We start from the raw sequence: 27762 nt of genomic DNA, 5'->3' as shown, positions 1-27762 counted from the left end.
CTGGGGTGTTTGCTTCCAGAGGCTCTAATTGGGCAGGGCTCCTAGCACAGGGCAAGAAACGGAAGCACAGCCAAGTCTGAGGTAACTCCAGACTTCCACAGTGGACACACACACACAGAGAAGGAAGTGACTTCCACACCCAAATATTCCTTGCACTGGCAATCCTGGGGTCTCTCAGCCAGCACATCTGCTCCCAGCTAACACAGTCTAAAAGAAAACATGTCTACTTACACAGAAATTTTTAAATTCGAGATGAGATGCTATGTTCCTAGAAAACTTAAATATTTATAGTTCCAGAAGAAGTTGCAAACCCAAACTGGATAATAATCATAGCATAAATTAAATATATAGGGGGAAATACATGGCCCCCAAAAGGTACTAGGCCCAGACTGTTTTACAGGAGAATTTGTCTCAATAAAACTAATAGTCTCAATTTTATTTAAATTGTCCCTAGACATATAAAACAAAAAAAGAAGACTCCTAACTAGCTAGCACAAACACATACGTACATAACAAACGCTACTAGCTGCCTTCTATGGGCCATATCCTTCTTGCCAATGATTATGTTTACACAGCATTGTTTTTAATGCTAAATGTAAATGTTATGAAACCAAACATCCATTCTCCCATTACTACAATCTCTGCTTCTCTCTTTGTGAGCCTCATCTACTACACTCAATTATGTTTTAACAAATTTGGTTCCTCTAGGCAAATGCCATAGACCAATTTTACTCGTGAATGTGAATTTTAAAATTCTTACTAAAATATTAGCAAATCAAATCTAGCATAGAGTAAGAGAAGAAAGCATTACATTTTACACAATAGGGCTTATATAAGGACTGGTTTCTAATTAGAAAATCAATTCACTGTATTAATATATTAAAGAACCATTTGATAGACGGGTACACACACACACACACACAAACTTGAAAATTTTATATCCATTCCCAATTCTTTTGTAACTCTAAGAATAATTCTAAGTAAGCTAAGAATAGAAGGAAACTTCCTTAATTTGATAAAGAGAGTCTACCTGAAACATAGAGCAAGTAACCTTCTTAAGGGTAGACGGTAAGAAAGAATTAAGAAAAAAAAAATCACTATTATTCAAAATTATTCTGGAGTTCCTAAATAATGCAATAAGACAAGAAAGCAAAGGAAACATAAATATTAGAAAGAAAATAGACAAGGCTTTGAATAGTTATAGTTCAAGATAATCAATTGAAAATTATTAGAACTAATGAGAGAGTTTCCTGAGGGATCAAGATACAAGATAAGTATACCAAAATAATTATATTTACTATAAATCAACAATAACTTATTAAATGCAATAAAATATCATATTTATAACAATTAAAAATTTTATATATACATATATTTTTAAATAACCAAAGAAGAAAGGTATAAGAAAAATATTTCTGAAAACTCTTTTAAAAATCTGAATAAATATCAAAATACATTATTCTTTTTTGTATAGGAGGATTCATTTGGTAAAGGTATCAATTTCTGCCAATTGATGGCTACAAATTCAATGTGATTCTGACAAAAATCCAAATTATTTTCAATGGAACCTGAAAAGTTGATTCTAAATTTACTTAGTAATAGTAAATGTGACTGGAAAAAGAGCTTAAAACTGAAAAAAAAAAATGATAGGAGATTTACCCTAGCAAATATTAAAACAAACTATAAAGTCATGTTAATTAAAATAGAGAATTCATATTAAAAATATAGATACATAGAAGTATACATAGGTATAGATGCAGATGCAGATATAGATATAGACACACACACACACACATCTCCAGGGTACATTCAGGATCAACAATGGTGAAAGAACTACATGAAACAACTAAATAAATGAGTCTTACTGAGTTCTGCATCCTCAGTGCATCAGATCCGCCAGAGTAACCACTAGAAGGGAAAAGTCTATGAGACTGTACAGGTCACAAACACTTTAAACGCACCGTGGAGTACCCAGAACGACCAAATACCTGTAACCTGAAAGTAATATCATACCTAAACTTAATAGTAATAATCTGATAAAGCCTGAGCATTTTAATTATTTTTAATCATGAGTCACAGTCAGTTTTTTTTCTTCAGAAACACATAAATTATGACCCAGTATCAAATGTCAAAGAAAATACTTGCATTATGATCCTGTGGGCCAGGGTTTCTCATCTGACACTATTGAAATTTGGGGGCATCTAATCCTCAGTTGTGGAGGATTTCCCTGTGCATTGTGGGATGTTCAGTAGCATCCCTGTCTTCTACTCAGGCCAGAGTGACATATTTATCAATAAATTAGATCATCTCTCTCCCTTATTCAAAGCTCTCCAATGACTTCCCACCAACTTACAATACAATCTGAATTCTCTGTTGTTCTGTGCATGCCAGAAAAATGCACCACACAGATCTCCCACCTAGATGCCAGTCGAACTCTCCATACACGCACCTTCCCAGTTGCGTCAATCAAAAATGTCTCCAGACACAAATGTCCCCTTGGGGGCAAAACTGCCTCCAGTTGAGAACCACTACTATGAACAATTGAAATCAAGTCTCTGCCTCCTCTGCGTTTGAAGAACACTCAACATGGCCTCATCTCCATGTTGCTAACACAAATCTCTGCAGGGCCCTCTGTATTGCTTGCCATTCTTACATTACACCCTAGTCAATCACTGTCCCAGGGTCTAGGACTAGAGACAATCATTTCATCCCTTCTCTTTTTCTCAAACCTCCATTAATTCATCCTTGATCTTCACTTTCAACTAATGGCTTTACTTCCCATTTCACTGAGAAAATAGAAGCGATCTGAAAATAGCTTTCTCATCTTTCTACTGCAAATTTTACCAGTGTTCATGTTGCTGTACCTCTATAATCAACGTATCCTCTGTTACAATGAGCGGTCCCTCCCTGCTCCTAGCTATATTCATGCAATGATAATTAATATGCACATTAATTTTATAGCCTTTAGTAATTCATATTTGCCACCATCCAGAGTATATGTACTTAAGATACTATCTTATTCTAGTTGTAGCACAATTGTGATAATGCTTCATTTTTTATCTTATAGCCTGGTAACGATATTTATAGATATCAATGAAGTATGAGGAGTCCTGACATCAAACTGTCAACAAAGTGTTTGGAGGCCCAAGGTCTCTGAAGGATAGAAACTTTCATCTATCTGGTATCAAGCAACCACATTTATAACTTTGAACAAATGGAGGATGTTGGAGACAGTGAAGGTAAAACTCTCTGGGTTTTGTTTTTAAGAACATTGATAGTGAGGAAAAGAATGTGAAAGCATTTTGCCAGGTTTTTTTTAATTAAGCACCTACTATACTGTGTTTAGAATAGCTCTAAGATAAGTGGGAGTCTTTAGTTAAGGTATGTGACCTCCAAATTTAACATTTTCTCTTGGGGAAAAATAAGATCTCCTTACAATGACTCACCTTGTGATGCAGTTTCCAGAGACATTCTGGTGAGAAAATGAGATTTGCCTATACTTGCCCTATCTTTCTCATAGGAATACTATGAGGCTTAAAAATGTTGGCTATAAATGCAATTTGAAAAAGTTAAGTGAACTGAATGCAAACTATTCTCAACAACAAAAAAATCAGTTCCTACCCTGGAAATACTCCATCCCGAGGTGGGCAGCACAGTGGCTCTACATGCTCATCCAGTTAGCTTTTAAAATTTGTGGGAGCAAGGACTATATCTATCATATTCTTTTCAACTATAAAGCTCAAATAAGGAAAACTAAAAAAAAAAAGGAATATAATTAAACACGCATTTAAGTAATCCAGAAAATGGGGAAAATGGACACCTTCTAATTCCTGGAGTGGTGAGTGCTAGTGGCCTCCGCTGGCCCCGTCCGGAACTCGCTCACTGGGGAGGTGAGTCAGAGGTTGTGATGGGAGGAGGAGAGGTGTTTCTGAAAGGAATTGGGAGGGCATTCTGGTCAGAGCGAGTGGTGCATGTGAAGGCTGGATGACAGGAGAGGGTGAAAGCGGATAGCACTTGCTTGAGAGTTGTGAAATATATGTGTCTGACTAAACTCAGAGAGCACGTAGGCTCCAAAGTAGGGCCTTAACTGTAACAGATGATAAATACAGACCAGTAGGATTTCGTTATGCAGTGCTGACGGAGAGAGAAGACAATCAGGAGTGTCCGTTTTATATAGTTTATATAGTTTTATATAGTGAATATCCTTGCAGGATTCTGGGATGGGAATGTAGATGCAAGCTAACTACACAGAGGTTCTCTGAATTGTACAACTGGTTCTGAATAAGGATAGAAAGAAGATGGGTGGGGCTGTTCATATGAACTCTTAAGTTACTTCCTACCAAGTATTAAGAATAAAGAACAGAAACTTTCTGGGGAAACATTACCACAGCCCACAGATGAAAAAGAGAGCATCTCCAAGGAAAAAAGTGAGTAAGGGCTCAAAGAGCTTAAAATGTTGTCAAAAACAATGGCTAAAACTTAATATCCTCTCGAGGTATGATTTTCTTTTTGTCTCACATGGACAGAAATCACAAAACTATAGCATGAATAAACTTTACCTGTAGTGACAAAGATCAACATAAGATTACAAAAACGGTGAGTAATGACACTTCACCACATCCTTGAGACTCACCTACATCCGCATTTCCTAAGGTTGCTTAACCACAGAAGGCTTTACGACTTATAAAATGTGGATGAAACACTAACCTAGAAGATATTATGCACACTTGATTAAAAGTGGACAGCAAAACACAAGGGCTTCAGGAAAATATCAAAATTGAATTCACATATTGGAGAAGAAATAAACATTAATAAAATCACAAATCAATTCAATAGGAAAATGTTCTTATATTTTAGAGATAATCGAATATTTAGAAGTGAACGTTAGGATGTCTGTGACTTACTTTAAAATACTTCCACAGAAATATATGCATTTATGAAGCACATAAAGCAAACAATGAACATTTTTTTAAATGCTTCAAACCCAAAGGACGGTACCTGAAACAGCAAGTTGGAGTGGGGCCATAGAGCCTAGAGTGTAGAGGTGTGTGCTAAACACATCTGCAAAATTATGTTGCCATTTCAGCCACAGAGTGCAAGTGTTAGACATTGTTATGGGTTGGATTGTGACCCCTCTAAAGTTCGTATGTTGAAGTCCTAACCCGCAATGCTTCAGAATGCAACTGTATTTGGAGACAGGGCATTAAAGAGGTAATTAAGGCAAAATGAGATCATACGGTGGGCCCTAATCCAATGTGACTGGTGTCCTTATCAGAAAAGAAGATTAGGACATACATGTATTCACTCATCAGAGGAAAGAGCAAGTGAAGACACAGCAAGAAGGCTGCCATCAGTAAGGCAAGGAGAGAACCCTCAGAAGAAACCAAACCTGCTGACATCTTGATCTCAGGCTTGTGGCTTCAAGAATTGTGAGAAATAAGTTTCCGTTATTTAAGCCATCTAGCCTGCAGTATTTTGTTACAGCAGCCCTAGCAAGCAAATAGAAATGTCCTCCCAAATATATCCAAATCAGAAAGCTGTAAACAAAGGTTCTTGAGATGCTGTCTAGTCTAGCCATCATCCTTCAGGCAAATCCATCTCTACATCTTCCAGTTGAGGGATAAAAAGAGTGTCTGGGAAGACCACCTAATATCCACAGGAGATGACTGAGTTGTTGGAGACAGCATATTGAGAATAGAATTCTGAAATCTAAATTCTGAACTCTTTACATCACAAAACCCATAACCAGTTTTGGACATCTATTTCAAAACAGTAGTCTTAAAATTAAGGTGAAAAAATTTGGAAGCCTTTGCTACAGAACACACTCTGCATTAAACATTATTTGCATTTAATTGATAAACATACATGAAAAGCTAGAAATCTCAACCATTGCTTCTTTAACTCAGAATTCAGATAAGGTAATGGAAAACAGTTTCACATTTAAAAACTAAAAATTAGAACTTAAAATGGCTTTGCTTCAAACTTAACATGCAAGCTTCCTTGTCTCTTGTTCATCTCTATATAAAAATATAAATAGAATTGTTTCCCAATAAAATTCCTTTACCAAAATTTACCAAGAAGTCTTGGAAAAAAGCCTAGTATAGCACATGCTAATTGTAGACGGTGTTGATTTTTCTTCCACATATTACAAAAATAAATTTAGCAAAAAGATTTATACTCTCCGCTTAGGAACGTTCCTGCATGTCTTTTTGCACTGTTTCTAATTACCAGGTTATTTTGAATGTGTGTAAAGCAGAAGAGTTTGCCTAAAGGCTCGGCTTGACATCCCCAGAACAATATCCCCCTTATTGCCCATATCCATGACCCCTTCTCACTCTTCATTCTCGTTGACCTCTCTTGACCGCCCATTCATTCCTGAACCTCTCTTCTTTCATGTCACAGACACCACCCTTCCCTGCTTCTTTCTCTGATGCTTCTCAGTTTGACAAGCTTCCAGTTGTTACTTATCCTAACAAATGCTTTGTACAAGGCTCCTCCTGATTTCTTTGCCCTTTTCTTTCTCCTATTCAGTCTCCAAATGAAATGCATCCAACTCATGGCTTCAGTTACTGACTACTACGCTCTTAGAATTCAAGCCTGAAGCCCTCTCCTAGACCCAGGCCTAAAACCCAGATGACCTTGATATCAGTCACGTCACCTTGAGTGTTCTCAAACTGTTTAAAAACTGAATTCCTCTTCTTCCCACATAAGCCCATCCTGCCCCTCAAGCCTGGTTTCCCTTTCCAGGTACCCTGATGGATTCACGGTCAGTCTTCCTCATCTGGCTACTTTGCTTATATAGTGGCTCCTTTTGGGGGATAACAGCAGAGTTCAGCAGTTGTGACAGAGACTGTAGGGTCCACAAAGCCAAAATATTTACTAAATAGCTCTTTGCAGAACATGTTTCCCAACCACCTCTCTAGCAGATAGCTCTATCCTAGTACTTACAGAGTTGTTTTTAAGCTGTTTGCACATCTTGTCCTCCATTAGACTCTGGGCTTCTTTAGAATAGGGTCATGTCCTACTCATTGTTGGTTTTTTAAATCTCTATTCCTAGCACAAAACCTGGTACACAGTATTTAGTCAATAAATATTGGTAAACTGTTCAGAATTCCCTTCAGGAAATTTTGGAGTCATTTTTTTACTCTTCTTGCTTCATCCGCTAGATCCGATCTGCAACTCTACTCCCACCAAAACAATTCTCAGTTGCATTAAATTGGTCACAAAAATGGCTGAGATAATTTCCTCTCTCTCTTCCCATGCCCTTGGTTAGTCTCCTCCAATACTGACTCTGGGTTTGACCACGTTACTTGCTTTGGCCATTAGGATAATAGCAAACACGATGCAAGTAGACACTTAAAGAATCCTTGGTCACTGGCGCTTGCCATTTCTTGCTGCACTTGGAATCCTGATGCCACTAGATGAAGGAGACAGGCTAGTCTGCTGGATGATGAAAAACACATGGCCCTGGGGGCTGGCCCAGTGGCACAGCGGTTAAGTTTATATGTTCTGCTTTGGCGGCCCAGGGCTTGCCGGTTGGGATCCCAGGTGCGGACATGGCACCTCTTGGAAAGCCATGCTGTGGTAGGCGTCCCACATATAAAAAGTAGAGGAAGATGGGCATGGATGTTAGCTCAGGGCTAATCCTCCTCAAAAAAAAAACACATGGCCCTGACAATCCCTTATTCCAGCCAAGAGCCAGATACGTGAGCAAGGCCATCCAATGAGAGCTTGTTGCAGATACATGAGGAAACTGCATGAATGAGCCCAGTCAAGAGCAGCAAAAGAACCACCCAGATGAGCCTAGCCCAAATTGCTGACCCACAAAATCATGAGCAATAAACAATTTTGTTTTAAGCCAATATGTATTCTTTGGTGTGGGGGGGGGGGTTGTTATACAGCATAAACTAACTGCTACATTTGTCTTCTTCATTTTAAATGTCTGTAAGGTTTGTACCTTACAATTTAGCCCAAAAACACCAAAGCAGTGTCCATTAGCATTTTATTCTCTATTCTCATGCTTTATACTAAGATAACACTCCAGCCTGTCTTCTTGCTCCTAGTTTCCATTCAGATATGTAAAACACTTCTGCCAAATTAATCTTCCTAAAAGTTTTCTTTCACCATATCACTGATAAGGGCTCAGTACTAGGTTGACATAAGGGAAGCCATATTGTAGAAAAGAAACCATACTGTAACTTTGAATGAGCTCTGATTAACTAGCATGGACATGCTCTGTAGATTTTATGGCCCTTCCCAGCTGCTTTAAGTTGATAACTTTGCTTTTTTGAGTTCCTGAGGATTATGATGACCCCTGGGGCAGAAAGCCTATGCTGATAACCATCATCAATGACAACTGAAAGATCAGGGTATAGATCATAGGCCTTGCTCCGTCTTCTGATGCATATCCAGTAAAACAAAAGACTATCAGGAACTAAGACCAGATGTCTACCCCCACCCGGAGACCAGCTGCCTCCCTTACCTGGAGACCAGCCTCTAGTACAACTGGCCTGTAGTCTTTGTAAGATGGTTCTTTTGGACATTAATCGGCCATCATCTCCCTTGCTAGCAAGCTGTAATAAATCCCTTTCTCTCCTAACACCTTGCCTCTTGACTATTGGCATGTCTTGTTGCAAGGGGGGCAGACAACACCCCTTGGGTGGTAATATCACCTTTCATCATATGGATGATACATGAGAACACCTTATTTCCTAAATATAGTCTATTTTATATCCTAAATATCTATTTTACATCCAAAATATCCATTTTGATCCTAACACCATTATAAGATAAGCTCCATGAGAAATGAATCATACAATCATAAAGCATAAAAAAACCCTATAGATAAAATAATCTTATAACTTCCTCTTACATAGGAAGAAATCGTCTATCCTATGCCTATCCCACCATTGTATTTTGGAAGCATAGGTTTCATGGGTTCACAGCTGGAGAGGAATTTTGCCTCAGGATGAATCATACGTAGAGTCTCACCCAGATCTGATTCAGATGATATTTAAATGAGACTTTGGGCCTTAGATTTTGGAGTTGATGCTGGAATGAGTTAAGACTTTTGGGACGGTTGGGATGGAATGAATGTATTTTGCATGCAAGAAAGACATGAATGTGGGTGGCCAGTGGTGGAATCTTGTAAACTGTATGAAATGTTTGTGTCCCCCCAAATACATATGTTGAAACCTTGTGATATTGTAACTTATAAGAAATATATATTTGGTCATTCAGACGACCAAAATATATGTCTTACATATATTTGGTCTACGTCCAAGATTCCTGGTTCACAGCTCCCAAAACTCTTGGAATTTCCTGAGTGATAAGAGCAATGGAAGTAACTTTTGTTATAATATTTGGTCTCTCGTCTTCAGTGCCTGTAAACACTTCAGATTCATGAAGGTGAACTGGGTGTCTTGTTACAACTGGGTTTATTTTAATGAGGTGGCTTTTGGAAAGCACCTAAGGAGGGAGCTGGTTGCCAGGGGAACCAACCATGAATAGAGGGTTGGAAATTTCAGCCCCATACTTTGATTTCCTGAGGGGGGCTAGGGCAGGTGATTGAAGATTAAATCAATCACTAATGGCCAATGTGTTAACCAATTATGCCTATGTAATAAAGACTCCATAAAAACCCAAAATGTGGGGCCGGCCTGGTGGCACAGCAGTTAAGTGCGCACATTTCGCTTCGGTGGCCCAGGGTTCCCGGGTTCGGATCCCAGGTGCAGACATGGCACCGCTTGGCACGCCACGCCATGGTAGGCATCCCACATATAAAGTAGAGGAAGATGGGCATGGATGTGAGCTCAGGGCCAGTCTTCCTCAGCAAAAAGAGGAGGATTGGCAGCGGTTAGCTCAAGGCTAATCTTCCTCAAAAAATAAATAAATAAATAAACAAATGTAAAATGGGTGGGTTTGGAGAGCTTTCGGGTCAGGGAACCAGAAGGCTTCCAAGTGCCACCATGCTGGGCCCCAAACTCCACAAGGACAGAAGCTCCTTTGTTCAGGACCTCACCCTATGTATCTCTTCTTCAGGCTATTGATTCATATCCTTTGTAATAAATCAGTAATCTGGTGAGCAAACGAGTTTCCTGAGTTCCGTGAGCCACTCTAGCAAATAATCAAACCCAACGAGGGGGTCGTGGGAATCTCTGATTTATAGCCGATTGGTCAGAAGTACAGATAACAACCTGGGCTTGTGATTGGCGTCTGAAGTGGAGGGCGGTCTTGGGGGACTGACCCTCAACCTGTGGAGTCTGATGCTATTTCTGGGTAGACAGTGTCAGAATTGAGTTGAATTGTAGGACTCCCAGCTGGTGTCAGAGAATTGCTTGATGTGGTGTGGGGAACCCCCCAAACACACACACACCTTCACACATTGAAATTGGTGATCGGGGGCCAGCCCCTTGGCTGAGTGGTTAAATTCACATGCTCTGCTTCGGGGGTCCGGGATTTCACTGGCTCGGATCCTGGGCACGGACCTAGCACCATTCATCAAGCCATGCTGAGGCAGCATCCCTCACAGCAGAACTAGAAGGACCTACAACTAGAATACTAGAATATACAGCTATGTACTGGGTGCTTTGTGGAGAAGAGGCAAAAAAAAAAAAAAAAAGATTGGCAACAGATGTTAGCTCAGGGCCGATCTTTAAAAAGAAGTAAAAGAAAAAGAAAGAAATTGGTGATGAGAACCCATTAGACCCTAATCTCCAATGTCACAATATTTAGAGGTGGGATATTTGGGATGTAATTAGGATTAGGTAAGGTAATAAGGATGGGGCCCTAATGATAGGATAGCATCCTTATAAAAAGAGAGACCAGAGTGTGTGCATGTTCATGTTCTCTCTCTATACACATATACGTGATATATATGTCACACTCTCTCTTTCCCTCTGCCATGTGAAGACAAGCCAGAAGGCAGCCATCTAAAGCCAGGAAGAGAGCTCTCCCCAGAACCTGAGCATAGTGGTGCCCTAATCTTGGACTTTCCAGCCTCCAGAACTGTGAGAAAATCAATTTCTGTTGTTCAAGCCGCCCAGACTGGTGTTTTGTTATGGCAGCTTGAGCAGACTAAGAGGATTGGTCAACATCCACAAGGCAAGAAGCACTTGCATCTCCACCAACCAAAGTTAATTTTTGTTTCTATGGACAAGAATCACTTGCATTGCTATCAGTTGTCTACAACTTACAGAGTTATAAAATAGCTCAAAGATGATAAAAGGCACAAGTGACACAGAAGACTGCACTAGACAGGACACCTAGCAATCTTTTTCTGCCAATTTCGAAATCTATCCTAAGTTTCCCTGCCATATCTAAACAACCAACTGTAAGCTAACTGCCCTCACCCCTCTGCTCTGAAGTCACCCCACAGGACAGCTGCCATCACCTCTTTTGATTAAGTCTCCTTTATTCAAGACTTAAAGACTTGGGCTTTTTTGCTTTGGTTTTTCTTCTGTTATTACAAGTGCAACCTACAGTCCCCAAGCCCATACCAGCAAAGGAACATTCAAGAGTCAGAGTCACAGCGATGTCATCATAGCACCCATCTTGGCCTCTAGTCCTCATGAGCAAATTCTGGAACACTCAGGCCCCTCCCACCTTGTTAAAGGGACTCCAGCTGCAGTGTCGCATAAGCTCTGCAAAGGAGGACTGCTCTCCTCACGGCCAAATTTAGGCTTCAGATCCTTTCTAGCTTTTACCTTGCAGCTCCTTGTATGTCACTACTGCTGTGACACCTTCTTGAAGTCATCCATGTTGTCACGTGAAGCTGCTTATTCTGCTCTACCAGTCACCTCACTGACAAACGAGGAAGGAAAGAATGAAAATGAAAAGAGCTATCATTTATTGAGATCCTATTTTGTGCCAAGTCTTTGGGTACTTTTCACTCCTATTTTTAAACTCATATCATTTTTGTTTCTGCTTTGGCAGTTAAAAGTAAATTATATCTCTCCTAAAAGACTCTCTAAATCATAAGACCATTCTTCTATATGCCCCAACCAATCATTTAATAAAATTAATTTCACAATTAATAAAATTATTAATTTCTTAAGAGCATTCAAATCTAAATTTTCCTGGTTATCCAAAGAATGTTCTTTATGGTTGGTTTATCAAAACCAGGATCCAACCCAGGACAGGGCAACTGCTTGTTGTGTTTCTTTAAGTCACTTTTCATCTTGAAAAATCTCCCTTCTTCATTGAGTAACTTGTTGAAGAGACAGGGCTCGTTGTCCTGTAAACTGTCATACTTTCTGGATTTCCCTATTTCCTTCCTCAGGGTATTTGTTTAATTTGTGTGTCTATCTCCTATCTTTCCTGGAAACTGGAATAGCTAAAGTCTTGATTCAAGTTAAACATTTTGGGCCAGATGGAATATATCATCAGAGGACATCTGATATCTGCTTGCCTAGTCATTAGTGATGCTAAAACCAACTGATTTTTCAGCCCTCCAATGAGGCCACCAGCAGTTTATGAAACATTGGGCTAAATGATGCCTTAAGTACATTTTGATGAGATAACCTGCGGTCTCGACCACCACACGCAACATTATTGCAGTGAGAAAACACTTCAGAATCCTTAGCAATCCATCGACAAACTAACATTTTGGAATACTTCCTTTTGAAAACAAACTGCCTATAGTGAATTTTAATTAAAAATGGACCTTCAACTCACAGGGCTTGCTTTTTCTTCTCCAGGCCAGTGATGTTCACTGCCAACAGCAAGTCTTCTCCACGGCACTGCCCAGCGTGAAGACTCAGTGACCAGCTCAGGTCTCTGATGCACATTCCCCCACTTCCTCCACCTTTCCTCTCACAACCAGCTTCCCAGCTTTTCTTCATCTTTGTGGTTCTTCTCTGAAGCCTTCATGTTTTATTTCCCCCAAGGAACCCTAAAATGAGCACAACATTCCCAGAAAATACTGTGAGACTCAAACCCTTTATTGCATCTCAAGTTCGAGGATCTTAGGAACTAGCAATTGTGAAATGGATTTGCAAGTTTGAATCAAGAAATTTAAATTCATAATAACATTTACCCGAAGGACATATGAAAAGTTGGCTTTTAAGTGCTATCTTGAGTAGTTCTCAATCTTCAGCAATTATTGTTCAGGAAATCAATAATGATAATATGATGCTGAGAAAAGTCACGGTAACCACCATTACAGTAATGCTCCATATAATGAGCTGCTTGAACCAGACATCGAGTGTGATTTAAGAAAGTCTTCCTGAAACCCAGCAGACCTGCAAATCTGCCTCCAACCCACCTTCCAGGGAAAAGAAATAACCTTTGGAAATCAAGTTGAGAAACTTAGCCAAACATACTAATCATATGTTCATTAAAAGTACAAAGCAGTGGGGCTGGCCGGTGGCATAGCGGTTATGTTCACTCGCTCCACTTCGGAGGCCTGCGGTTCACCAGTCCAGATCCCAGGTGTGGGCCTGCACACTGCTTGTCAAGCCATGCTGTGGCAGGCGTCCCACGTATAAAACAGAGGAAGATGGGCACGGACGTTAGCTCAGGGCCAATCTTCCTCAGCAAAAATGGTGGCAGATGTTAGCTCAGGGTTAATCTTCCTCAAAAAAAAAATACTACAAAGCAGGGGATATAGAGATGGGGCAAATATATAAAGTCTTGGCCATGGGAAGAGGGATTACTGGAAGTAGTTAATTTGAATAAAAACTGGTTTAAATCCACTGAAGTCATTGTTCCCAAAATAAAGCAGAGAAGATGAGACTATAAATCTCCAACAACTAAGGAAAGTTTGAGTTGTTCTCACCTAGAATGAGGCATTCCCGGTCCCTTACAAAGGCAGATCTATGCTGGTGATCCACATCAACATATTTACTTATATTTGAAGGTCCTTCTTGGGCTGTAAATTCACTTTATGAACTTATAGGGCACGTCAACAGGTAATATGATGGGAAGGCAGATTTCATCTTAGTGTCAGGAAGAATTTTTTTATTGTGGTAAAATATATATAATATAAATTTGTCATTTAGACCATTTTTAAGTGTACGGTTGTGGCATTAAGTACATTCGTATTGTTGTACAATCATCCATCTCCAGAACTTTTTGATCATCCCATACCGAAACTCAGAAACACGCTAAACAATAAATCCTCAGCCCTCCCTCTCCGCCAGCCCTGCTAACCACCACACTACTTTCTGTCTCTAGGATTTTGACTTCTACTCATAAAGGTACCTCAGATAAGTGGGTCATACAATATGTGTCCTTTCGCATCTGGCTTATTTCCCTTAGCATAATGTCTTCAAGTTCATCTACGTTGTAGCACATATCATAATTTCATTCTGCTTTAAGGCTAAATAATATTTCATTGTATGCGTGTATACTGTATTTTGTTTATCCATGCATCCATAGCTGCACATTGGGTTGCTTCCATCTTTCGACTGTTGTGAAGAAGGCTGCTATGAACATGGATGTACAAAAATCTGTTTGAGTTTCTGCTTTCAGCTGTTTGGGGTTTATATCCAGAAGTGGAGTTGCTGAATCATACACTAATTTTTTGTTTAGTCTTTGAGGAACTGCCATACTGTTTTCCACAGATACTACACTATTCTACATTCTCACCAGCAAGGTACAAGGGTTCCAGTTTCTCCACATCCTTGCCAACATTTTTTGGGTTTTCTGCTTTTTGATAATAGCCACCCTAACGTGTGTGAAGGAAGAATTTTTAATAACTAGACCTGCACCACAGTGGGATGAGCTGTCCCAGAAGGTAGGGGCTGATGCATGTGCTCTACCAAAGAATGGATAGACTGACATGTTCAGTCATGCAAGTTGTGCACTGTCCAAGTGTGTCTGGTCACAGGGTGGATAGAGGCTGAAATCTAGCACTTTTCAAACTCCAAAGTGTGAAGTGTGGTGTAGAACTGCCTTTTCTGGGAAGTAGCTACAACTTTTTCTTCTCTGAAAATATTGTCAGCTTGCCAAGCCATGTGCTTGAAAAGCCATCTTTTTTATTTAAAGCAAACTAAGGCACTTATAAAAGCTATTGGTTGGGACCAGCCCTGTGGCCCAGTGGTTATGTTCGCGCATTCTGCTTCGGCCGCCCAGGGTTTCACTGGTTCGGATCCTGGGCGTGGACATGGCACTGCTCATCAAGCCATGCTGAGGTGGTGTCCCACGTAGCACAACAGAGAACCTACAACTAGAATATACAACTATGTACTGCAGGGCTTTGGGGAGAAGAAGAAGAAGACTGGCAACAGATGTTAGCCCAGGTGTCAATCTTTAAGGAAAAAAAATGCTACTGGTTATCTTAGCTGGCTGACTGTCCAACATGGGGAAGCTGCAGATAGAATAAGTTAACGCACAGGGTAATACCTAGTCCAGTTGGACTAAATGACTATGAAGGCCCGTTTCAATGGCAACATTCTGTGGATCTCTTTGATGGTTTTACAAAATGCCCCTCAAATTCTTTGACACTCTCTGCATTGCCAGGTGGCGTCTCTATGCCCTCACCTTGAATCTGGGATCTGCGACTGCTTGACTAGTAGAATTCTGCAAAAGTGACACTGCACCAATTTCCAGGCCCAGATCTTAAGAAACTGGCAACTTCCACTTCCTGTTTCTTGGGACACTCCTTCTTGGAACCCAGCCACCACCCTATGAGGAAGCCTAAACTACTTTGTGGAGAGACACATATGGAGAAAAACCAACACTCATCACCAAGTGAGTGAACTATCTTGGCAGCGGAGACTCCTGCTCCAGCGAAGATGAGCTGTCCTAGCCAAGGCCGGCCCAAATCGCAGCTTGATGAGTAAAGTAAACAATTGTTGTTGTTTTAAGCCGCTGTGGTCTTAGGGTGATTTTCTTTAGCGGCAATAGATAACCAGAACCGTCTAATGTAATGTTACCAGTGCTTCAAACTCTCCTTTCCACAATATGCCCCACACCAGCAGGGCACTGAAGGACCCCAATGCCGGGCCTTCTCTAAGGAGCCCTCAATTTTTCCTCACATGTCACAGGCAATGGCCTTCGTACTTCATCTCCTCTCCCACTCCCCAATTAGGATAAAAATCTCTATCATATAAAGATGCTAAGACCCAGCCTCTGCACCCTCACTGTTTGGATTTCTTGGGGAATCATAAGATTCTCTGAGCCACACTCTGGACCCTTCCACCCACTCTCCAGGGGCTCCTGATTTGTGCTGGGCTAGCGGCGTGTAGCTTTGGTGTGCTGGCTTCAAGGGCCAAGATAGGAGCGCAGCGTACTTGATCCAGTAATTTGCTGACCACGATGGCTCTTGAACTTGCTATAAGCTTAAGAGGGAGCATACAAGCTAGGCAAAGGGGTCAGAGAAAGCAGAGGAGAAACCATGCTCGGACCCTGCCTCTGTCTGCAGTCGCTCCATCACAGATCAAATCTGCCTGCACTTACTGGGAAGGAAATGGGTTTCTCCGCAAGGCCTTCCTCAGGTCTGAGTCTCGGTCTGTCAAACTGCCCTCCTCCTTCCATTACCGCCCCCACCCCCCACACCTTCATTTCGGGAACGAAATAGTTAAGACTCCTGCCCTTCAGGGCCTGGGAGGGGGCGGCAGCTCTGCGCTTTCTAGAGGCTGCCTCCTAGGAGGGCTGGAAGGTTAGGACGTCCTTGCAGTCCTAGAGTGAAGTAGAGGGTCTGGGAGCTTAGGGAGGAGAAGGGGAGGACAGACGGGAGGCGTGTTCCCCCGGAGTTTTCTTTTTCTTGAGAGCTCGCGCGCGCGGGCGGGCGCGTACAGTCATCTCTGGTCTGGCGATTGTGGACAGGAGGTGGAGAGGCTCCATCCCACCCGGTGGCCGGACGCTGGAGGCTCGGGGAGACCTCCCGGGAGAAGCCGTGCCCAGGAAGTTTTCCCAAGCGGAGGCAGCTGTGCAGCCGGGGCCGCCGCCTAACCGGAGCCCGGGACACGCGCCACCCACCCTCGCCGGCTCCGCTTCCTCTCGCCCCGGCGCCGCGCGCGGACCGAGCAGCTGTCTGCGCCCGCCCAGCTCCACGGTCGGTGCAACTCTTTCCTCTCGGGGACCCGAGCGGGGGTGGGAGAGACGCCGCCTGGGCCCCTAGGTTGGGAGGAACGGCGAGCCGGAAGCGTTCTCGCCCAGCGCCCCGCGTCTTAGGGACCCTCCGCACAGGAGCTGGCACCCACCTGCCCAAGGGCGCGTGGCGCGGCGGGCGCCTTCCTGGGAGGGGTGCGCTCGGGAAATATTTGGGATTTGGGGAACTGATCAAAAACCCCTCAGCTTCCCCAGGCGGGATTCGGATTTTTAGTTCGAGGAAAACCAACAGTTCTCCCTGGGTCTCCCTTTTTCCCAAGGCATGAACGAACTTTGTGGAACATCACGCCCTCATCGCTGGCTCCAAAGCCTGCTTGTGAAGTTTGTCCGCAGCTTTTGCTTACTTACCCGCTTTTCCTCCCCGCACACCTCGGGTATGCCAAGGGTAGCCAAGGGCACTCGGTGTGAGGGACCGATGTGTTTTGGAAAACCCCCAGCGCAGCTAGTTTGGAAACCTGCCTGTAGAGGTCTGGGCGTTTGTTCTGGGCTCTCCTTTAAAGGACACTTGTTGCCTTTCACGTGCGGAAAACAAGGACTGTTTCTAGATAATCAGCCTCTGTTTACACCATCCTAATGGCGTTCAGGGATGGAGTTGGCGGTGGAGGGGGTGGGGTGGAAGGCATAGTAAACTCAGGCGTTGTCAGTAAGGAGAGCTGCTAATTTCTTACCCAGCAAGCAAAACCCGTGGAAAACTTGTAAAAAAGTTCCTGGTTTATTTGTGTGTGTGTTTGTGTGTGTGTGTTTTCTCCTTTTGTAGATGTGTATGGCTTTTCCACCTTCCCTCTCCCTCTGTTTTAAGTGTTAACTAATTGAGAAACACCATCTCATGTAAATTACCTGCTCTAAACTCAAGCCATTTCGGTAAGGTTGGAATTTCCAAATTACTAATTACGGGTGAACTTTGATCCTGAGAGTCCAAGATGTCAGATGGTTAAAGTGTAAGCATAAGGGTTCAGTCCTCTTCCTTAATCGTAGCTTTTGAACTCTAGCAAATTCTTAGACCCCCAGACGTGAAGAATGCTGAATCTATAAACCGTGTCCTTCGGGTCTGAACCTGAGATGCTTCACTAGAGTTAGACTGATTATGACTGATGATTCAGAGCACAACATGGCTTAGATCCATGGAAATGAGCTACAGACGCATCCCTGGAGGAACGTGCAGTTGAGACGGTTCTTTTGTTTGGTTCTGTACTTTTCACCCAGTGATGTGGTATCCACATGCTTTTGCCAAGTATCCGTTAGCTCTGCAGTGTAATGCGTGTAGAGAGCTGACGGAGATGTCATCAGAAGTGATTTCTGTGGTGGTGTCATTGTTGGAGGAGGGAGGAAAGTGGTTTCAATGGTAGCTAGCTCACACTTTGATAAGAACCCACAGCCTTGGCCTCCTTAGCTCCTGCGGTTATCAGTGGACCAGGCAAACAACAGGCAAATGTGCAAACACCAGTGGAACTTTTCATGAGTGGCATAATACCCATGTTAGCCAGGTCAGTTTACTAGCTATCCTCCTAGCGGATTCTAGTGGGCAAAGAGCCATTCCATTTCTGGGATGGGCCTTCCCCCTATCTTATTTATAAGAAAACTACTGCTGAAGGGTCTGCTTCGAATGGGAAACTGGGAGGCTTTCAACACAAGAAATTGAAGGATTTCTTTTCTCCCGTATCTATGATCTAAAGAGAAGGGTGGCAAAATGCTTTCTTCTTAGAGTCCTGGTCTCCACTGTGGAATGGCAATAGTGGCGTTTTGTAGATCTGTCAATATTTGGTCAGATACTCACTCTAAACTGTAAGAAGCAGGAAAAAACTGCCAACTACTTATCATTAAGTCTGGACAGAACTGACAGGTATGTAGTATGCCCCTAGCATAGAAAAATTGATATTTTTATCATTTAATTAAAGTGAGTTAAGTCCTATAAGCAAAGTAAAGTGGGGCATTATATCTGCCCTGCCACTTCTTGGCCGTGAAAACTTGACTAACTTCTTTAAGACTCAGTTTCCTTATGAGTAGAATGGGAATATTGCCCCTGCCTAATTAGAGTTGTAAAGCTCAAGTCAGACCACAAATACAGATATAATAGGTTACTACTATACGTAAAATGTTATTATTTCCGGTTCCTGGGACAAATCTCTGAGGAAGGCAAAAGCATGTGGTATTTGTACCTTATATTTCCTTTAGACCTTCTAGGCAGCTTGAATAAATCTTATTTCATCCACATTTTGACTAACCCTAAGCTTTATTGATTTCCCAAGGTAACTGTCAAAAGTCCAAAAAGTTGTTAACACCAACCACAAATAGAGTCAGTAAAAGGACACAATTTTTAAAAATTAAATTGCGACCTGGGTGTATACGTCGTAGACACACAGCACTGCAGAAATGAGCTTGTGCCTTTCATTTAAAGATTCATAAAAACTCACAGAAAAGAAAATAGACAAAATATCAAAATGGGAGGAGCCATTTTTATTTACCTTTGATTATTGTGTTGCCACCAACCTCACCCATTTTCCCAACCTCTTTTCTTTAAGGATTAAAGTAGAAACCTAGACTTCTTGGGCAAGAAAGACCACTTGCTCTCTGCAAGTGACTAAAACAAAAACAAGCAAAACATCTAAATTGTCTTTTGAAAATATCTAACCACCCTCCTGAGTCTATTGCTCCATCAAACCTCTGGAGATATCATTAAAACATTTTAAGTGCTAGCAAAGTCTGAGAATGAGAGGCAGTGTGGTCTAGTGGTTAGGAGCTCAGGCTGGGAGGCAGACTAACCTGCCTCTGAATCACCAGCATTGCTACGCCACCTGTGGCCTTGACAAGCTACTTGAGCTTCCTGAGCCTGTGTGTCCCTATGTTTATACTGGAACTGTGTATCTGCTTTGCAGGTACGTGCATATCATGGTATGGATTAGATGGCATCATGCATGTGAAGTGCTCGGCACAGTGACTGGTCTTACTAACTGTAGCTATATAGGATGTTTGAAAGAGAGCGTAGGATGGAGATCCCTTAGAAAACCCAAAAGTACGCTCGGCCTGGAAAAGTCCATTACTCCCAGTATCACTCATTAGCAAATGTTGTGATGATAATTTCTTTGGAGTGGAAAAGCAAAAATCTCCTGTCAGAAGATGTAGCTTGTACACATTAATCATCAAGGTTTTCAATAAAATAAATATTTTATGTTTATCTACTGTATCATTTTTAATTGAAACTAAGATTGTTAAATGTATTGATGGTGTTAACCAGAGTTCTGATTTTCAGTTAACGTTTTGTAGCGCTTTACATGGCTGCCTGGGCTGCATTTTATTTTCATGTTCGTTATTTACCATGTGCAAAACAGCACACATTTTGGAATATTGAATTGTTAGTTCAGATTTGGTGATTTTCTGCCTTAATACTGTGTGTTACATATTACACAGTATTACATACCTTAATACTTTTACTCAGCATATAATGCATTTTCTCTTCCATTGATAAATACAATTTTCTATCTCTACGCTTCAAGATTTTTGTAATTCGGGTTCTTATCAGCCTAGGTGGGATAGAGAGAAAACTTTTTATCTACCACTTGAATCAAAAATTGACATATTATGTTACAATCTGCATATAATCTCTATTATATATATAGATTATATTATAATCTAGATATAAGACATACCTGTGGATAGAGATGAGAGAGAGATAGAGATAGAGAGATAACTTGCCCCAGTAGAGCTTTGGTCTTTTCTGGTTTTGTTCTGCCATGGGGTAACCTGACACAGATATAGCTTATCTAATTACCAAATATATCCTGCTTTTTCATTAAAGCAGTAAATTATCATTGACTATAATCTTATTGGCAGTTGGATTTTGTAACCAAAATTATTTTTCGTCTTTTCTTTTTCCAGGTGAGGAAAAAAAAGTGGGGGTGTAAAAGCAACACAGTAAGAGACATTTCCTCAAATTTGCATCAAGATGGAGACCTTTTGCCTCAGGGTGTCCTTTTGGGTGGCGCTGGTTGGATGCGTGATCAGTGATAATCCTGAGAGCTACAGCACGAATCTGAGCACTCAGGTGGAGGATTTCACCGCTTTCCATGGGACGGAGCTCAGCTTCCTGGTTACCACTCATCGACCCACTAATTTGGCCCTCCCCAGCAATGGTTCAATGCACAACTATTGCCCACAGCAGACTAAGATTACTTCAGCTTTCAAATACATTAACACTGTGATATCTTGTACTATTTTCATCGTGGGAATGGTGGGGAATGCAACCCTGCTCAGGATCATTTACCAGAACAAGTGCATGAGGAATGGCCCCAACGCGCTGATAGCCAGCCTTGCCCTTGGAGACCTTATCTATGTGGTCATTGATCTCCCTATCAATGTATTTAAGGTAGGAAGTTACCACCAATGTATTTACAGGTTTGAACATATGCTCTGATTCCACAGTAAGAGAGTTGCTGCAGACTTTTCTGACCTTTGGAATTTTCATCTCTGTTTTTACTAAGAGCAATTTCTGCTATCTTAAAACCCAGTGGCATTTTAAAATTTTATCATTTGTTAAATGTTACACATTTTCTGACTTAATTGTTAACAAAATAGTATTTCAGGGGTGACTCTTCAAAGTCACTGTCTTCCATGAATCAGAGTCTCATGCCAGCCCTGAGCTTGCTGGGTGGATGGGCAGTCTTGGGAAGGTCACTGGATTTTTCTGAGATTCAATTTCTGGGGTGAGACCTACTTATCCCAAAAAGCACTTAAAATAAATCTATCTTCAGTTTCCGTTACCTTTTTAAAGTGATGCTGTTCAGAAGCCGGATATCCACAATAAGGCTTGAAATGAAAAGTACCTATTCTGTTTGGAACATCTGGATTAATGATTGAACCCAAAGGGTATCCTGGCTTCTCTCAGTTATCTGGGTGACTTAGAGATAATGGGGTCCACGTGGTAGCAGGCCGGTGCTGACCTCATTGAGCAGTATTACTAAAACCATGTAAAATAAGAATCCATTTACTATTGCCTCCTTCATTTCTTCAGTTTACATTTATGGAGTGCCACATAAGCCCACCCCAGAGTCAGGCAAGAAGGATCCAAGACAAATGAGACAAAAGTTGGTGCATAAATGGGAGAGGACGATAACTAACCCACTGTTACTGTGATCACCTTGCTTTAGGGACTGTTAGTACTGAAACAAATGAAAGCCAAAAGGAAGTAGTTGTTCTATATTTGATTCAGTGGTTTGAGGGGAAAATTGCTGTAAGAATTCAGATGAACTAAAATTCAAGTGAAATTGCGTGATCTGTGCCAGATGTTGTCGAATGTCTTTATTCTAAGCCCAGGGAGAGCACTTTTCTCAGCCTGTGTTTTTTTCTTCTGTGAATTATCCATAAAAACAAAGCTGCTCTGAGAAATAGTATTCTGAAATATGACTTTAAATGGCAAATTTTGTCAGTTGAAGATACAATTAATTTTAAGTAGAACAGTAGCCTCTCAGTTTCAATAGATAAACTGTGGCAAAATTCTCCTAGCCTACCAGAAAAATCAGTGGTCTAGCAAGAAAGGTGAAACAATAATCAAAATTTTGAACATTACAAATAAAAAACATTTCAAAATTACTCCAACATACTGTTTATAAAATTGGGGGAATTAGACAACAAATAAGAAAAAAAATCACATACCATCTCTTTCACGGAATAGCACGAATACATGTGTTTTCTATTTGAACTTAAAGTGGGGCTTTTAGAACCAAGCTATGCTGCAAAATTGAAAATGTGTAATTAATTTAAAATGTTTAGCATATGCTACAGAACTTTAATTTTTTCTTTTAAAAAGTTATTTTCTCCTTATGAAATATTATATGTCCTCAACACCGGACTTTCTCATTACATCTCTCTGCAATAGTAGGTTTGAAAATGTTGACATGACTCATTCAAAATTTGACTCTTCAGCAATCACAGTATAGAGTATTAAACGTTGATCGTTCATATTTATATACTAGTTAACCAACCCGTTATGGCTCAGAAGAATACAGTAACCATCTCTGAATTAATAATTCCCATTTGACTACATGCAAAGCAGCTTCATGGCAAATCAATATTTGTAACTCCTGAGAAGGAGACTTGGTTTATCTCTTTGAGGTGCTACCTGCCAATTGCCAAACTAAACTTCATTTCTATTCTCTAGCAACATTTTAAGTCAGATTATCTGGAATATCTCCAAATCCGGTGAAAATTCAAATAAAACTTTGTTTTACATTCAGATAACAATGGATAAAAGTTGACACATCCTTATTTGACTATATGATTCTTCCCTCTTGGGAATCCAATACTTTATATGTCTTATTGTAGTTCTAAATAATATGGGCAGTTTGACTTGTTTTTACATTTCAGGAGTCATTTGTGTAATTCCTGTTTTTCTAAAACTCGTAATGAGTCATTTAACCAACAGTAATTTTAGAAAGTAAACCTTTTGGATTAAAAAAAATATTCTAGTCCTTTCGATCTTCTTCCAGAGGAAAAGGGAAAGGCATTGGAATGAGCTAAAAAGCCTTGGAATATTTAGGGGTTATTTCTACTTCCTTCTGTCAATCCTCTTCTCTAGGTTAGGAGACCATAAGATGTTGCTGTTTCTCTGATTTCTGCCCAGGATAGTCAAGAGAAATCCTTCCAACAATGTGAGCTCCAGGCCCTCATGCCTTTTCTCCACAGCTGCCTCCTGCTATAAGAGTCTGATGCTTTGAGTCTCACACGTCAGACCTGTGGATTCCTCTGACCATGTCAAGCTCAGTAGCAGCTGTCCATCTCGCTTTACCATTATGTTTTAGGTACCTATAAAAACAATGCATAGTCTTGGAGAACATTCTATTAAAGGGATACATGAAGCTTCTTTATCTCTCCTACAATAAGAAGAATTAGGTTGAAAAAAAAATGAAAGTATCTGCTATGCTCTTCAAAGAAAGATAAGCTTTCAAATCACACAGGTCATTGTGTTTAACAATTCCATCAGTTGCTGTTATACTCAGTTCTAAGGTGTCTCCAGACACAGAGCATTGCATTGAGACGCATCAGAGTCAGCATATGTGGAAGTAGGCAGTGAGAAGATTGTATCTTGGGGCAAGCTAGACTTGCTGATTAGACTGTAGTAATGTTACAAGAAAAAGGAGAGCGCCTGATAAAGTGTTCTTTCTATTCACATTTTATTCCCTTTCTTTCACTTTGAAAGAGATTGTACTGAGACTGTTTCATATCTCAACGTGATGTAAAACACAACTGAAAAGCAGCGCAGCAAGGACCAGAGAGCTAGGCGGTTTCTAATCTCTCATTATCCTGTGCAGCTAGCGCTAGGCGGCTCTGGATCGTCTGTGGGCATGGAAGAGAGGGTCACTCCACACCTGAATTTCCAAAAGTTTCCTAATTGATCCCCATATCTTCAGGATTTCTTCTGCCAGCCTGTACTGGACTTTGCTTCTACTTACTATCACTTTGCTCAGAAGCACCCAGGAGCTCCCATGTTGAGTAGTCAAAGTCCTCCCCACTCAGCCATACTTTACCTAATTCTTAGCAATTCCCAACATGCATGCACAGCTCTTGTCGGAATGCCATCACTACCCCTAAGTAACATTCTGTGCCCTAAATAACATTCTCAGAGAGGCTAAATATATCACCATATTGCTGCTGCTGAAGCATTTACAGATCCCAAATTGAAAAATGAGTTAGGTCTGGAGTCATAGTCACTGCACAGAGAAGAAATGAACCAAAAAGTGGAGAAGAACTCCTTTGGCCCTTGCTTACACTTATACACACACACACACATACACACACACACACTCTCCCTGGTGATAAAATCAGAGAGTCTGAGACAGTCTAAGGCAGAAGGAACCAAAGGAAGCAAATGAATGCCAATTACCTTCTTGGTTTTCAAGCCTACAAGGGCCTTGCAAATGGCAGTGTTGAAGAATAGCTGTTACTGAGTTTATCAAAGGATTACTCTATCTAATTTTTAATCGCAAAAAACATAATATCACTCATTGCAAGAGAAGACTGACAAAACGTGAGAGAGGAAGGGAAAGGAGTTAGTAGACTCTTTCAAAAATATACACACTTATAACGTAAACTGATGATGGATTCAGTTTGTCAAGAAATTACATTATCTGATATCCTGAATTTTCAAGAAATGTAAAAACTTAGCCAAGTAAATTAATCTATATATAAAATTTTACATTCATTACAATGGCAAAACAATTAAAACTTGTGTCTGTGTTTAGGGACCAAAAATAACCCCCAATTACTAAATGCCAATATTGATTAGAAGTATAGTTTTTAGTAATTATATTCTTTAGTGATTTGTGAGATTATGTTTATCCCATGAAGTGTTGTCTATGGGGAGATGGGTTATAAGTGGAGTAGAGTGGAAACCCTAAAAGTGATGTGTGTGCGTGGGTAGGCCAAAGCTTTGCACCAGGTGCTTTCAGGATAACAGCCAACCCATCTGTGCACACAGATATGCCCATCAACCACTGTTCCTCAGCCTCTTAAGTAGAAACAGGAATGTGGGGAAATGTACGTATGAGAGAAGTAGAGTAGAGAGGATTAAAATGGTGGCCATGGGAAGAGGGATGAAGTTGATTCCAATGACTTGGCATAGAAATCTCTGACATGCATAAGCGGGGAGCTGAAACCAGTGATGTCATAGATAATACTGCAGGTGAATAATGTTTTCATTTAGCGTGTGGTGTAAATTGGATCTTTGAGAACAAGCAAAACAGCCGGTGACAGAATCCAGTAACTGATTGTTGTACTGAGTTGGTCCACTCTAAGCAACCACCTCTTTTTGAGAACAACAATGAAAAATAAACAAATACAATTTCTGTATGAAATTATCAGGAATATTTTGCAATGGAAAGTCAAGACTCCCATATGTTGCTCTGGCAGAGGATCTGAGCAATGTGGAAACCAGAGTCACACAGAGCCAGTTATCTCCATATTCACGCGGCCGTTGACATCTCATGCAACTGGGCTCCCTCCTGTTGGGGTAGCCATACAAAAGCTGTTTGCCAACACGTCAAATCACCGAGGCAAATTCTGTCTCAAAAATAAATTGCCACAGTTTATAGATTGTATGCCTCAAAAGTAGTAGTTGTTCAATAAATGCTTATTGATATGATTTGATTTGACTAGGGTCTTTACTGTAAAATTAACTTCTAATCAGATTTCTCTGAGACCTTCAAATTAAAATATTGATGATGGTGATGATGATGATTTATCAGAGAGAGTCTTCATTTATGGACAAGGCACAGGATATTATCTATGGTCTGCGCATACTATTTCCCCAAATTGATCAAATTCTCACCAAACTGCATACATGATAATGGTGTTGTTTTCCTTTTACTCATCATCAAGCAAATAAAAACAGACCTTTCTCCTTTTCTCCAATAAGAGTGCTATAATCATAAAATTAGGCAGAGAAACTGTATTCCCTGAATTTTAAAAGAGAAAATGTGTCCCTTGACCAAGATCTCCCCCCTTGTTGGTGATTGCCTCCCAGCTACAGGCCCCCTGACCCTCCCTGCTCTCCAGGCTCCTCTCTCTGCAAGCTTTCCCTCTCCTGTTGACTCTAGCTAAGCTGGCCCCTCTGAGAATACCAAGGTGATCTTTCTACCTGGAATATTTCCCCTCATGCCTCCGCTGGCTTATTCCACTTCAGTCTTCAGATCTCAGCTTAAACATCTCTCTGTTTGGCAAGTGTCTGTGACCCAGACTGGGTTAGTGCCTTTCTCCGGTGCTCCCACGACATCCTCTATTAACTCTGTAATAGTAGTTAACACGCACTGGGTTGTATTTGCCCATTCACTTGCCTGTCTGCCCCACTAGACTGCAAGTTCCTTGAGGCAAGCTGCCATCATTCTCATTCTTCATTGGCACTCCAGCATCCAGCACTGTGCCCAGCTTAAAAAATACTTGATGAATGAATAAAATAAGAAAATGTACTGTATTTGCCTCTATAACAATGTTTTTCTCCCATGCAATTCCAGATCTAAAGGCAGACTTGCTTTCTGAATTAGCTGATTTTGTACTTTTTCTCTGCAAACCAGGAGTGTCTCAGGGTCCTGAGAGAAATGTATGCAAAGCAGAGCAACACACAACAATATGATGATTTTCCCCCTTTCTCTGTCTTTAGTGGTCAAGAGTTCTTTTTCCTATGATTTAGGCATTATGTTAATTTCCCCTTCCTCTAGTATATATAACCAATTGAAGAGTCTCTTTTGAAGATTTCTATGCAATATGCATTCTTTGAGCATGGTTGTAATTGTGGTTTCAATTGAAATGTTAAACCTACGAGTGATTTGGGATATCAAAATGAATTTTCATATCCCAAAAGGTTTTATTTGCTCTTTAGAGAACAGGAAATAGGTTGATTTTCTGGTATTGCTAAGACACACGCATATTGCAAAGGTTCATTATGCTAACTAGCTGACTTAAGAATATATGTCCATATAGAATGACAGAGTGATAAATTTATTACCCAATTTGCTGTTTGTTATGAGGAAGTTGCTGTCTGGAAAGGCTTCAGAACCCTCTCCAACTCTACCTCCCCTTCTGACTTTTCGTTTCCTGTGTCTGGGAACCTCATTGCTTTCTCTCATGGTCATGTTAAGTAATTATTCTCATGTGAGGTTACTCTGCTAACCCTCAGCATTTGGCTCACAGCACAGTAATTCCCATTTCAGTGATGGGGGATGG

General features: G+C 40.9%; 1 protein-coding gene and 1 long non-coding RNA gene across 6 annotated transcripts in view; one reads left to right on the top strand and one right to left on the bottom strand.

Moving 5' to 3' along the window:
• The window catches only part of LOC139082065 (uncharacterized), a 70829-nt gene extending 53227 nt beyond the window's left edge, over positions 1-17602 (bottom strand). For 2 of the 4 annotated variants that reach the window (XR_011537766.1, XR_011537768.1), the window contains exons 1-2: positions 17404-17560; positions 12676-12892 (exon numbers count right to left, since the gene is read on the bottom strand). This is a non-coding gene — a long non-coding RNA (uncharacterized lncRNA). Of the gene's footprint in view, positions 1-12675; positions 12893-17403 lie in introns of all 4 variants that reach the window. The other 2 variants (XR_011537765.1, XR_011537767.1) reach the window with 2 other exon arrangements.
• Positions 1-27762, top strand: part of EDNRA (endothelin receptor type A) — a 104474-nt gene that overhangs the window by 34295 nt on the left and 42417 nt on the right. For both annotated transcript variants that reach the window (XM_070611646.1, XM_008527444.2), the window contains exons 3-5: positions 3068-3239; positions 15463-16999; positions 20929-21415. In XM_070611646.1, coding sequence (XP_070467747.1) covers positions 20996-21415 — 420 coding nt within the window. In that variant the 5' untranslated portion in view covers positions 3068-3239; positions 15463-16999; positions 20929-20995. The remainder of the gene's footprint in view (positions 1-3067; positions 3240-15462; positions 17000-20928; positions 21416-27762) is intronic.

Source organism: Equus przewalskii, chromosome 2 (assembly GCF_037783145.1).
Source record: "Equus przewalskii isolate Varuska chromosome 2, EquPr2, whole genome shotgun sequence".
In the NCBI taxonomy this organism is placed as follows: Eukaryota; Metazoa; Chordata; class Mammalia; order Perissodactyla; family Equidae; genus Equus; species Equus przewalskii.
This window is presented reverse-complemented; position numbering and strand designations above follow the sequence as displayed.